Source organism: Dermacentor andersoni, chromosome 1, assembly GCF_023375885.2.
Source record: "Dermacentor andersoni chromosome 1, qqDerAnde1_hic_scaffold, whole genome shotgun sequence".
In the NCBI taxonomy this organism is placed as follows: Eukaryota; Metazoa; Arthropoda; class Arachnida; order Ixodida; family Ixodidae; genus Dermacentor; species Dermacentor andersoni.
Window position 1 is genome coordinate 72610925 of NC_092814.1, and position 14382 is coordinate 72625306.

Sequence of the window (14382 nt, forward strand, 5' to 3'; positions counted from 1 at the left end):
GACGCGGTAGTGCTAAACTTAGCGTTACAAGTTGGCGGCTGCATGGACGTAACTATATTTATTAAATTGTGCTTTTTACTAATTGTAACAACGTGTAATTATTTCGCATTATTGGCAGCGCCTCAATGACATCAAAGCTATAACCCGGACTAGTCCGCGGATTCGGGCTCGTCGAGGCCTGCGCGATCGGTGACAGCCGATTTTTTATGCGAAGATCCCCTGGTAGACTTTGGCCTCCACGGCCCCAACCCACGGGCCGCCCTGCTTCCAGCTTTGATCCCCCCGCTACCCCTTGGGGGTCCTGGAGATCCTGCGCCGCCTGCTTTATTATAACCAATTTGATTATAACCTCAGGTGTTCTGAGGCCTCCGTTTGGCGGTTGCATGTGCCCTCCTAGAGTGGTGCTTGTAAAAAATCCAACCAATCGTCGCGACGAAAAAAGCGACCCATGACTTATACAACACCCGTCAGAACCTTGCCCCTTCAGCCAGCGATCACCGATCACCACCAGCGATCAGCCGTGCCCGCTGGCTCACCGCGCGGGCAGCCAGCGGCGGAGCGTCAACAAACTCGACCGCACTCCGCAATGCCGGCAAGTCTAGGGACAAACACCTACAACACGTGCTAAGAAACCTGCTCCGTAGTGCCTAGGCAGCCCCGAGATTTTCTCTCACGCCCGCTCTTACTCGCGCCTGCGCACAAATGGCTGGCGATCCCTCAAATGAACGTCTCGTCAGCTTCGGCGGATCATACCATTCATTGCACAAACAATGTTCCGATGTGCCGTACTGTGGTTCATGTGATGTCACGGATGTCACTGCGTGTGCCTCAGCCAACTGAAGAGCAGGCGGTTATTGTGGCCTGTTTCAAGCTTGGCGCCCATCACATCACACATTCGTCGTTCTTCAGACGACAAGACAGCGATTCGTGATCGTTCCATGGTAGGTACTTGTAGTTTGTTTGTTCTCTCGCTCTCTCTCTCTCTCTCTTACCGTGCTACTTTGCGCATAACATTTTCATTTGACTAGCAGCATTCAGGGGTAAAGGATACGCTCTTGCGTCAAGATTTCTATGTCAGTTCATTGCCAAATCCGTTTGTTATTTACGTCAATTGGTGGCACGTGGGCATAATCAGCTGAAAATCCGAACTGATTCCTCTATTTTGTTACTTGAATTACAGTTGAACCATGGATCCTTCTATTCCGAAACTATCACTATGCACTTTGACAGCTCTGGACGTCCCAGACATCGGTAAGTGGTCTAAGTGGTCTGTCCATCTGCATCAGTACTCCGTTGCTAGGTGTACTCGTAAGTGCTACACCGTATCGCATCTAAGCAAAAAGAATGTGCTTAGCGCAGTTGTCAAAATGCGGGTAAGGGTAGAAAACTTCAACTGTAGCGGAAAGGTCACAGCCGTTATGCCCAGAAAAAAGAAAAATGCATGCATTTGAAATGGTGACAGCTTTTAGTACAGCCTGCTTACTCGTTTACGACTTTTGACATTTAGATCATCAAAACGCTTTACAGTTGCATGCTTTTGCTTAATTGTCTCATTAGTATATTGTGTAAATATTACTATTCTTCCACCTTGGGAACAACGCCATCATGCAATTCCCTAATCAAGGCACGTGTCCTATTGAGATTATGCTATTTTTGGGGGAGTATTGATTCAGGTTAATTGGCTTAAAGTCGTAATCCTGAAACAGTGTAGACAGCAGGACAACAAAGAGCAATGAGACATGACAAGCACTGCATCATACTATCTCTCCAGTTTTCCCTGGTACAAAATAAGTCGTCAGCAATGAAATCCCACATTATTGCCGGTATTCTTGTGCATCCATTGGTTCTTTGTGCCCCAAGTCAAGGCCAGCGTACTTGAGTATAAGGGTGTTATACAGCATATCTGCTTTGAATATTTTTAACATGCAAGATAAAGTTGAGCCAGTTTGGACCTTCTTACCAAACTATGCGTATAGGCATTGCCTCATCAGTTCAGCGCTGACATCTTGACCACAAGGTAATGAAAAGCTCTGGAACATCACGCGGCTGTCCCACTGGTACAGTGCATGTAAGGTAAACATGTGCACCTCTTTGGCAGCTTTGACATTTACCTCATTCTGCAAGATTTCGCATGTCACAATATCAACCGGTTCGGTGCTTGTTGCCCTCCGAGGTGCCGTTGATCATATTAACAACCAACCGGCTAATCGGTGGACAATATTCTGTGACTCGAAGGCGGCCCTACAATGTCTTTTGTCAGCACTTCGTCGCGGGTCCTGTGAACAACTCGTGTCGGAGATACGAGAAAAGCACCATCATATGATTGCAAAAAGACACATCGTGCTTCAGTGGCAGCCAGGTCATTGCAGCATCTCTGGCAAATACCTCACCGACGAAGCTGCTAGGAAAGCACACAAAGATCAAACCTTGTTTCTGTACCTTTATCGAGGACTGACGCAGCCCAACACTTCGCAGGCTAGCGCGCCGTATGACATTGGAGAAGTGGCACATACCTGAATTCACCCAGCATTGTTTGCATTCTCTCGACCTGTCTATACGACTGCTGCGGATGTTAGCTGGGCTTCCACGAAGTAAAGAAACAATGCTGTGCTGCTTACACTTGGGCGTTGCATTCACCAATGCACATACGTGTTTGATTTTCTCTCTCTCTTGCTGTCTCATTATAGCATTCCAGAAACAGAGTCCCTTTTTCCAGGCATATCTGTGAATATCGTTATGCTGAATCCCACACGATGCATGCTATAGACTCTAACCTTGATATAACACAGATAGCGTATAAACTTTATTCAGCCATGTACTTCTACAATTGGTATTCTGTTATTCTACAGTTGTAGTGAAACTAAAAATCCAAGATCTGAGGCAATATTCATTACACTGAAGTGAATATTTGTTCACTCACAGCTCAAAATATGTATTTTGGTAGGGAAAATATCAAATACTCAGCGAGTGCTATTTGAAATGGCACATTGTAGGTGTGTGCGTACATTTTGATCTTGGCTTGGCTGTCCTGCAGCTAGCAAGCCAATGTGTTAATCCTCTGTGTGATCTGGCGAATCGCACAGTTATGTATTAACAGTCCAAAGTGCTTGTCTGTAATTTGGCCTTGTTCACATGCTACATATCAACAGGACAAGCTGCCTACAGGCTGTCGGGAGCGACAGGAGGCTCTTTGCTAGCTTGTAAGACTCATTATGCTCAAGTTTCTTTTGCATATACCCAATCATATTTTTTTTTCATTGCCATTGTCTACGCTTATAACAAATATTGGATATAACAAAGGTATTTTTATGCGAGATGCAACTTTGTTACAATGAGGTTCTGTTGTGCTATGATTTTAGCATTAAGACATTCACACTACGTTATACCCAAGAACTTCCACACCTTCAAAGATTTAATACTGCCCCTTTGAAGATGCCGCTGCCAGTGTAGGCTTGGGATTGGGCCTGCAGCATTTGCATGACTTCCTGACAGCGCACACTTTAAAGCACCCAAGTCCACCTGCCCTGGCTCCCAACCTGCTGCTGTTTCATCAAATCAGCTTACACACAATGTGGCACACGTGCACTTTTATCATATTTAAGTGTCTTGTTTTTTTTTTCTCTGCATAGGCACTAACTGATAATATTTGAGGTGTACTACTATATGTTCTGCTTTTTTGCCAATGAAAATCTGTTTGAAATCTTTTTTAGATAATTTTGGTGATACCTTAAATTATTTTTGTCTGAGGACTTAGCATCCTTGGCACAGCATATGCATATGTGAAAGGAGACAAATTGCCAAAGATGTTTGAGAATCAGCTGAGGCTCAACAAGTGCAGACTTACATTGCCACAGTAGTAAACCATAAATGTAAACAATGTGCATATTTTCTATACTTGGAGAATCAGTGTGTGGTATGATTGTAGAACCAAGGCATCTTTAAACATTGAGAAGGTGAGTAGGTGTTCAGGTGAGAAATAGGAAACGGGCCCTTACCCTCCTCAGTACACAGCTGGACTGTATTGCAGGCTGTCGATGGCATGAACAAAACAGATCTTCCTGATCGATGAATACTGGGGCTTGATGCTCAGTGAATCTTGTTCATGGACAGTGCTTTTGGTACTAATATTGTACTTTAAAATGGATTGACAGTATTGCTTTCATGATTACCTGCAGGTCGACCACATCAGCTGGTGAGGCAGGACTCATTTGGCCTGGTTCCACGTGGACAGATTCCGTACTACCTTTTGTTAGAGTCTGTCTTGGAGCAGCTCTGCAGTTTTTATGAAAGTGATGATTCTCTTCGCAAAGAATTATTTGAAGGCAAGCGCATCATATATAGGCTGTACACATGTCTTGTGCCTGACTGTTGCCCTTCTTTTTTGGTGCAGGAGTACGAAGGCGACTTCATCAACTTAAGGTAGGCTTTCCATATGAACCACTTTTAAATGTGTCTTCATTGCAGAGAATACATAACTTGAAAATAATTCATTGTGGTCTATGATAATTTTACATGTGGCATGCAGTTATGTTCTCATGTGAGCAAAATGTTTAGAAAGTTTGCAGCAGTGGCTGCACTGAAGGTCAGTAGTGCAAGTTAGAAACCAAACCACGAAGCTAGAAATATTAAATTAGAAGTAATCGTAAACTGTGTCTAAGCACTAAAATGAATTTCAATTTTAAGTGCATGTTCTAGGTCACATAGCATGGGCCACTAGTGCACCTTTATTCTGGAGTCCAGAGCTCTCACTTATTTATAAAAAGGAGAAAGAGAGGAGTCGACTGGCTTACTTCATTGGCACTGGTGTGAACTGCAGTGAGCCACAAGTCACGTAGTCTCAAACCACATTGGGCCAGTGATAATAAATGAGAAGATGTGGCAACTTGTTGGCACACCTTCTTTCAAGTAGCATGCTGATAAAGGCTTCATGCGAAATAGGGCCTGAGCTCTAGCATGGTTTCTTGTGCTATACAACTGGAACCCTAGATGGCATCTTGATTTCGGCTACAAAGTGAATTCAGAATCGTATAATGAGCTGCAGTGCAGAGGGACATGCATGGGAGCCTTCATTGAGGGAGCAGGGTTGCTTAATATATTTATCAGTATTGTTGCTAATTGAAAGTGTTTTCTCAGCCATTTTTCTCTAATTAATTAAAATTGTATCTGCGTGTAGTGTTTTCAGTCTTCTGAATTTATTGTGAGAGCGAGCCAATGAGTGGGAAGTTCTTTTTATTTGTTGTTTTCATAATTTCAAAAATATCAGGCCAGGAATGGTTTTTCCTTTTATCTTTCTTCTTTCTTAATATGAACCTGTGTGTGATGAACAACTAAAAGATGGCTCATTATATGTATACCGAATTACTAGGTATATTAAACTGACTTTTGTCTCTCCTGCATACAGTTCACTTCAAGTAAGTTAAATTTTACTTGCATGCCAACAAGTAGGTCATTAAGTACTACAAGATAAAGGTATCTTCTTGGTGAACAAATATAATCATTAAAATAACAATTGAGGCTGACTTAAGGCCACATTCAAAAATGTTTCAATTAGCTATCAATAGTATTCAGTTGTATTCTCTTTTCCTTGTGTGGCTATGTTTGAAAGCTGCGTTGGTATGTCTTTTGCTGCTGCCTGAGCTCCATGTTTTTTTTTTTGAAAAAAGGAAGTGGTTGGTGGATAATGGGAGCAGGATGGTGAAGTGGAGTGTTCATTATGTTGCCACTGCATCTTTAGCGAGACTGTCTGCAGGAAAATCATTTTCACGGCATGCTGTTTCATCTCCGTCCTTCCTCCTTCAGTGCCCTTATGTTGTCACAATCTTTGTTTAATCTTTTAAAAAAAGCTTCTTGCACTTGGTCATTCTTTCCTGGATTAAATGTCTGCCTACGTCACAGTACTTTTGTCTTCAATAAGATGCTCTGTAAGTGTTTGGTGGTGAAGCACCCTTGCGCTGCCTGCAATTGTTAATGCTAGAAAGACCCCGATTATTGTATCAGAGATAAATTTATTTTGTTTTCAATCTCATTCCATGTTTTGCAGTTCTTAGATCCCACTCCAGACCTGCAGGAGTTGTGCTCCCTTAGGGTGAAATTTCGGCGTTCATTCAGTTATTTGATTCAGAATGTCAGAAGAGACCTTCGTGGGCAGGTGAGCATTTCCGCATGTGGTGGTGGTGGTAGTGAATTGTAGCAACAGGCGGATACAGCCTGGTGATCAAGGCCGACAATTGCTCTGTCCGAGTGTCTCTTGCAATACTGCTGAAGGGTTTCACCATATGTCCATCAAACCAGTCTCTCTTAGGAATTCGATAAGGAGACGTGAAGTTTCTTTGCGGGCTATAACTGATCCGTCGGGAAATATAAGGTGGTGCAGGCACGCATGCGGAAGGTCCTTTTTTTGCAGATTCTTCAGGAGAGCGTCCCTTTCATCTTGGAATTTTTGGCAGGACCACAAAAAGTGCTCAATGTCTCCTGTCGCGTTGCATACCGTACAGTTCGGATAAATGATTCGCCCTGTCTTAAAGGGACACTAAAGTGAAAAATGATTTCTTCTGCATCAGTAAATTACCGTTCTACAACACCAAAAACACCGCTCGTACAATGATAAGACATTTGGTAAGCCAGAAAAAGCGAAAAAACGAAATACGGGTGGCGACGCCTACTTAAGTTCCCGCACCAGGGTGCTGTGACATCTTGGATTTTGATGGCATCTTCTAGGGCCTACTAATTATATATAGCGGTACAGATTGACTACATTGTGTTCTAAAAGAACCAAATATTAAACATGGCAAGTTTCGGGAACTTTTATTCAGCCAACGCGGCCCAAATGCGATAACATACTTTGGAATCCCTGACGTCACGCTGACGTACTGGCGCGAAATTCGAATACTGATACTTGGAACTTCATTTTCTCATCTAATAATCAAACTATCTTTTTGAAATGACTGCCTGCAGGGTTCTCAAACAATGCTGCATTAGTCTAAACTGATTTATTGTTTCGCTTTAGTGTCCCTTTAAATAACCAGGCCGGTGTACTAGCAGATCCCCACCCGCCGTGGTTGCTCAGTGGCTATAGTGTTGGGCTGCTGAGCACGAGGTCGCGGCATCAAATCCCGGCCATGGCAGCCGCATTTCGATGGGGGCGAAATGCGAAAACACCCGTGTACTTAGATTTAGGTGCACATTAAAGAACCCCAGGTGGTCAAAATTTACGGAGTCCTCCACTACGGCGTGCCTCATAATCAGAAAGTGGTTTTGGCACGTAAAACCCCACAATAAAAAAATACTAGCAGATCCTGTCCTTATTCGATATAGAAGTGAGGCTTCCTCTCGGTGAAATCTCTTGGTTACACAGGGCATATGCAGTGGAACCCAAAGCGACCCACAGTGATTTCGAATGTCGTATTTTTTCACCTGGTTACTCTTTGGAGCCTTGACTTTGGGAGGATGATAGAGCGCTGCGTGTGCAAGCACATCAGCTTTTTCGTTGCCAGAAATACCACGTTGCCAGGGAATCCACTGAAACTTTACTGTAAAGCCTTTGTTGTTGAGTTCTTTCGCGATGGCTAGTGATTTGTGTGGGAACTTGAGGGATGGCAGACCATGATATAGTTGTAACACGGCCTTTGAGTCCGTAAGGACAACCACATTCTGCGGAGGCAAAGTCTTTAGTTTGCGCAGAGCAGAAGCTATTGTTACGCCTTCCACAACTGTCGACGAGGCTATACAGTGCAGACGGCCAGACCATGTATATCTTAGAGAGGGGATATAGAATGCAGCTGCGCAGTGGTCTTCGTCTGCTTTGACAGAGCCATCTGTGTATACTTGTAGGTGATTCGGGTAAGTCGTGTTCAAATGTTCCTGGACTAGTGACTTGGCTTCTGCAGGTGGAATGCAGCTCTTTGACTGCAATCGTGGTACACTTAAGTTGCATGTGATGTCCTCGAATGTCCAGGGTGGTTCTATCCTTTCCCTCTGTCTTGAGCAGCGCAATCCTAAGACGCGAAGCGTGTTCAGTGCTGCATAAAAATGTGAGCGTGGCCTGTCATCTATACATTATATATAACAGGCCTTTGCCGGGCGTAGACTCACTCAATCGTAGTAGCTGGATCATGAGAGCCTGGGAAGCCTGCAGTCGCAGAGAGCGTGACTCAGCTTCATAGAGCACTTTCTTGTCACTCTCATAACTTCATACTTTTTAATGTAGTAACCCGTGAACCAAGTCATTTTGGGTGAGCATCTTTTGTGGACCATTAAAGCGATAAAAGCAAACATTGAAGCAATCTAGTCTGTTAGATTACTTTTCCAGAAATCTTGCAACATTTTTTTTTAATGCAGGGAGATTAGGTAGCTGCAAAAAAAAATCTAATTTGAACAGGCTTGCGAATTTTGCATCTTCAGTCGCTTTTAACAAACAGGCTCTCTTGCATTGCTATGCCGCTCATTTCAGACACCATACTGTGTTGGGTGCCTGTTTGAGACAAGCCCACACAGGGTGGGTGTCACACTCCTGCTCATAATGCCAACAGAGTGGTGTGAAGAGGTAGCACCAGTTAAGGGAATGTGATAAAGTGGTGAAACTATATTTCCTGTATTTATCAGTGGTTGACTACTGTTACCAATTATAAATATTTAAAAATTAAATTATGGGGTTTTACGTGCCAAAACCACAACCTGATTATGAGGCACGCCGTAGTGGGGGACTCCGGATTAATTTTGACCACTTGGGGTTCTTTAATGTGCACCTGCTTAGCAGCGTAACACCATAGTCACTACCAGGATGTCTACCAACCGGTAAAACCAGGAACTCTCAGAGATTTTGCATTGTCTGGAAATACTCGGAGAAAACTTGGGGAATTTGGGCTTATATAGGAGAAAATTAGCTGTAACTGTATTGAAAGGGAACGCAAGTCGCGCTAATGCTGGCTTGAGAAACAGAGAGGAATCATAATGAATCGTCTTTGAGGCCGTGTTGTTGGCTGGAGGACTTGCCAGTGTACCATCAATGACCGATTTTCCGGACACCCGATTTTTGGGGACATGCCCGACAAATCGGACGGCTTCGCGGCACCACCACGTACACCATAGAGTCAATGTACAAGAATGTCTGAAATTTTGGATGCAAGAATCTTTTGCCGTCTGATTTTCCGGACTTTTTGCTGTGACCGCAGGTCCGAAACGGCATTAATCAAAACCACCACCGCCGCCATTTTAATTACTTCGCTGCCTCGAACGGGCGCTTTCGCATGCAGATCCGCTGGCAGTCGTAGCCACCACCGCAGCAGCGCTAGACCGAGCTGCTTCGGCCTTGGCTATTAAGCTTCTTGCCGTCCAGTGCCGTGTTTTTCATTGAAAGAATTCGCCGCTATCATTAATGGCACTGACTTGACTAATGGCCCTTCTTTGAAGGAGCTTGAGCTGAAAAAACAAAAGTGTTGGCTGACACCGAAATGCAGGTGTCCCTCATCCAGACCAAAATAAACTCTTCAAAGCAGTGAAATGCAATATTGAGATGTGTGTGGGCTGAGGGTATGTCAGGACAGTTGAGGTTGACTTTCCAGCTGCTGAGAGAGAATCTCACTTGTGACAAAGTTCAGGCCTCATACCAATGAGCTTGCTATCAGTTGATAAAAATAGCTCATATTTAAAAATATTTGCATCTGTATGCATCTCTTTTTATTTGTATTTGAAAATGTTCAACTCGATTTGTAATGGGCTTTACAAATTTTGTTGAAGATATTTTATTTGCTGTGGATTTTATTAACGCCTACCTTCTATTTTCTTTTTGAATAAAATAAACACTACTCCTCACTATTCAAACTGGATTAAGTCATTTTTTACTTTTTAACATGGCTACTAGAGTGTGACAGCATCGGACGCTTCCCGCAGGGGCGTCTGCGTCAGCAGGCGTTTGGTGCGTTGCGACACCACGGACCCGAGCACACGAGGGTTGGACTCTCCCGTGTGTAGCCGTGCGCAGCTTAGCCGTGTCCGGGGAAAGGGGGATCCTGGAGGTTGAGCCAATGCTGGGTGTTCGGATCTTTAAGGCCTCCCGGCGGAAGCAACACATCTCTTTGGCCTCTGCTTCACGTAGACGGCACCCCCGGACTGATCCACCCGGGGGAAATCGGCACTCGCCTCTTCCTGTCTCTTTCTCCTCAAACCTTCGTCTTTATCTCTCACTTTTTGATTTTTCCTGTCTTCTTCTCTTTTCCATTTACTTCATTTCTCCACGGCGGCAAGGGTTAACCTTGTGTATGTGCCCTCCCTTGGGTATACTATATTAGGTTATAGTAGTGGCAATGTACGGTTGGCGCCTGCAGTCTTACGCATTAAGGCCTGCAGCGTCCCCATGTTCGGCTCCGTGGTGGGTGGCTGCCATTGCTGCCGAAAACGAACCAAAATACCATGGGAACACCCGCATTTCCCCACCTACTTGATTGTCACCCTCGGAAGAGGGGGCGCACCGAAGACTTCAGCACATGTTTGACCCGCACAAAAGTGAACTACCCGAAATACCATGTTGTACATAGTGAAAATCCTGAAAAGCAAGCCAGATTCATTTCGCCATTCACAGTAGCAAAATCTTTGACCGAAGCCTTAGGGTCAGGTTATAAGGTAACGAAAATGGCTTGCGGGGACCTTCTTCTTGAGATCCCTCAGAAACATCAGTATGAGAAGCTTGGCAGTCTTGTGACATTTGGTAACATACCAATTTCTGTTACACAACACCGAACAATGAATAGCTCATGGGGAGTCGTGTCAGAGGCAGACCTCCTAGACTTGACAGAAGCTGAACTCCTGGAAGGGTGGAAAGAACAAAATGTCACTGACGTAAAACGTATTATACTTAGACGAGACAACAAGGAAATCCCCACGAAGCATCTTATCCTAACATTTTCATCCAGTGTACTGCCCGAAACCATCGAAACAGGATACATCAGGTTAAATGTTCGACCATATATCCCCAACCCTAGACTGTGTTTCAAACGTCAGAGGTTCGGCCATGGCTCGCAGAGCTGCCGTGGTCAAATAACTTGTGCAAAGTGTGGAGTCCAGGGCCACCCCTCAGACAACTGCAGTGGCACACCTCATTGTGTGAACTGCAGTGGTGACCATACAGCCTACTCACGCTCCTGTCCGAACTGGAAGAAAGAAAAAGAAATAATTACCCTCAAAGTCAAAGAAAACATTCGTTTAAGGAAGCCCGTAAGAGGTGCTCACTTTTCCACAGCACACCTTATGCTGATGCGGCGTGTCGGGGGGCAGCGCCGCAGCGGCTATTGCCATGTGCCCAGCCCGCGTGCAGCGAGCAGGTACCTTTGGCTCCTGCCCCCAGGGTGGAAGTAGGTAAGCCTACTCGATCCAACCAGCAAACCGGCCAGGCTACCCTTGGGTTGCCGGCCCCACAAGAGTTATCTGTGGCATCCTGCGCGACACGCAGCGATCCCGCAGGACCGATAGCGGCCATGAAGGTAGGCGCAGCCGAGGCTGCCTCAACCTCCCCGGCCCCTTCCAGCGCTGGCCACAGCCGGCGCAGCCAAATCCCTCGGGGAGCCCCATCCACCTCCGGGCTGGTGGGCGCAGGGGTCTCTCCTTCCGAGGTGAGACTGTCTCGAAAAACTTCTCGCTCTCAAGAGCGCGTGTCCGGCTCCTCACAAGAGGCAATGGACACAACACCTATCCCCACGGCGCACCAAGCGCCTAAGGAGTGGCGAGGCTCCCTCGAACGCTCCAAAAAAGGCAAAACCCCGGTTACAGGGCCTCGCAAGAGCTCTGTAATCTAATGCATCATTTCTGTTTCCGTATACACAGCACCAATTTACTTTAAATATGGTTACACAAATCATACAATGGAACGTCAGAGGTCTTCTTAGAAACCTTGATGATGTGCAGGAACTCATCCAAAAACACAATCCAAAAGTGCTGTGTTTACAGGAAACACACTTAAAATACAAACACACGAACTTTCTCCGACAGTATATAACTTTTCGCAAAGATCGCAATGATGCTGTCGCATCATCGGGCGGTGTCGCCATTGTTATCCATAAGAGCATTGCGTGTCAACTTTTACAGCTACAAACGCCTCTCGAAGCAGTGGCGGTTCGAGCTGTTCTCCTAAACAAACTCATCACCATTAGCTCTCTTTACATACCCCCACATTACAAATTAACGAAACATGAATTTCAATCCTATATAGATCAATTACCAGAACCTTATGTTGTTCTTGGCGATTTCAATGCGCACAGCTCCCTGTGGGGCGACTCTCGTATAGATGCGCAAGGTCGTCTTCTTGAACAGTTCCTTTTTTCTTCTGGTGCATGCCTTCTAAATAAGAAGTAACCCACATATTACTGTCTTGCAAACAGAACTTTTTCCTCAATTGATCTCAGCATAGTCTCCCCGTCTATACTGCCTGAACTCGAATGGGAAGTTATAAACAATCCTTACGGGAGCGACCACTTCCCCATACTGCTGAGAACATATAAAGAAAACGAATATCTACCACAGGCTCCTAGGTGGAAGATCGATACAGCCAACTGGGAGAAATTCCGAACTCTCACTAGTATCTCACGGAATGACATGTCTTCTTTAGAAATTGATGCTGCTGTGGAGTATTTTACAGCGTTTATAATAGATGCCGCATCAAAATGCATATCCGAAGTAAGTGGTTTGGCATGCAAACGACTTGTACCGTGGTGGAACAACGAATGTACAATCGCCCGTAGGAAACAGAACAAAGCGTGGGGATCGTTACGCACCTCTCCCACTGCAGAGAATCTTATTTACTTCAAAAAAGCAAAGTCTCAAGCCAGGAGAACGTGCCGACAGGCCAGAAGAGAGAGTTGGCAGAAGTTTTTATCGGGTATCAACTCTTATACAGAGGAGGGGAAAGTCTGGAACAGGGTTAACAGGATAAAAGGACGACAAACTTATTCACTCCCCCTGGTAAACACACAAGTCTGCTTGAACAAGCAGACTCACTTGGGGAGCACTTTCAGAGCGTGTCAAGTTCCAACAATTATTCAAAACCCTTTCTCAAATATAAACAAATAGAAGAATGCAAGCCACTCATAAGAAAGTGTCGGCAGAATGAACCGTTCAACCGTCCCTTTAGTATTGCAGAGTTGAGAGCTGCCTTGAGCGCATGCAAGAGCTCTGCACCGGGATCTGACAGAATCATGTATGAAATGCTGAAAAACTTACACAATGACATGCAAGTTACACTACTTACACTTTTCAACACTATCTGGGATGCAGGGTACCTTCCGACCGCATGGAAAGAAGCCGTTGTGGTCCCTGTTTTAAAACAAGGCAAAGATCCTTCCTCAGTGGCAAGCTACCGCCCAATAGCCCTCACAAGTTGCATGTGTAAGGTATTTGAAAAAATGATAAATCGGCGACTCATCCATTTCCTTGAACAGAACAAAATGCTTAATCCCTATCAGTGTGGTTTCCGAGAAGGGCACTCCACAACTGACCATCTTGTACGTATTGAAGGAAATATGCGGGACGCATTTATACATAAACAGTTCTTCTTATCGATATTTCTCGATATGGAAAAGGCGTATGACACAACGTGGCGATACGGGATCTTGCAAGACTTATCGGAAATGGGCATTCATGGTAATATGCTAAACGTAATAAAAAGCTACTTGTCCAATCGCACCTTCCGGGTAAAAGTTGGCAATGTGCTGTCACGTCCTTTTACACAAGAAACTGGTGTACCCCAGGGTGGCGTGCTCAGTTGCACACTCTTTATTGTTAAGATGACAACACTTCGTGCTTCCTTACCACCGGCCATTTTGTATTCCGTCTATGTGGAAGACATTCAAATAGGTTTCAAATCCTGTAACCTCGCAGTGGGCGAGAGACAGGTACAGCATGGTTTGAACAAGGTGTCAGGGTGGGCAGAGAAAAATGGATTTAAAATCAATCCTCATAAGAGTTCTTGTGTTTTGTTTACAAGAAAGAGAGGCCTGGTTCCGGATCCTTGCTTAGAACTGTGTGGACAACAGATACCTCTAAACAAAGAGCACAAATTTCTAGGTGTTATACTTGACAATAGACTCACTTTCGTCCCACACATTAAACATCTTAAAGAAAAGTGTCTGAAAACAATGAACCGAATAAAACTTCTATCCCAGACTACGTGGGGTAGTGACAGGAAATGCCTAATGAATCTCTATAAGAGCCTCATCTGGTCACGATTAGATTATGGTGCCGTGGTATATAACTCTGCCGCCCCGAGCGCGCTAAAGAGGCTAGACCCTGTTCACCACCTAGGTATCCGCTTAGCCACGGGCGCTTTCAGAACAAGCCCGATTGACAGCTTATATGTTGAATCGAATGAATGGTCACTCCACCTACAGAGATCATACA

The 14382-nt window shown here is 44.9% G+C and overlaps 1 protein-coding gene across 5 annotated transcripts in view; it reads left to right on the forward strand.

Annotated features, from left to right (window-relative positions):
* Positions 1–716: 716 nt before the first annotated feature.
* Positions 717–14382, forward strand: part of LOC126544994 (eukaryotic translation initiation factor 2-alpha kinase 1-like) — a 79109-nt gene continuing 65443 nt past the window's right edge. The window contains exons 1-5 of one of the 5 annotated variants that reach the window (XR_008608585.2): positions 717–941; positions 1181–1251; positions 4176–4322; positions 4391–4419; positions 6041–6148. Coding sequence is in view for 4 of the 5 variants with exons in the window: in XM_050192581.3 (XP_050048538.2) it covers positions 1188–1251; positions 4176–4322; positions 4391–4419; positions 6041–6148 (348 nt within the window). In the remaining variant the exon portion in view is untranslated. Of the gene's footprint in view, positions 942–1042; positions 1074–1180; positions 1252–4175; positions 4323–4390; positions 4420–6040; positions 6149–11453; positions 11604–14382 lie in introns of those variants that run through there. The other 4 variants (XM_050192581.3, XM_055061610.2, XM_055061611.2 and 1 more) reach the window with 4 other exon arrangements.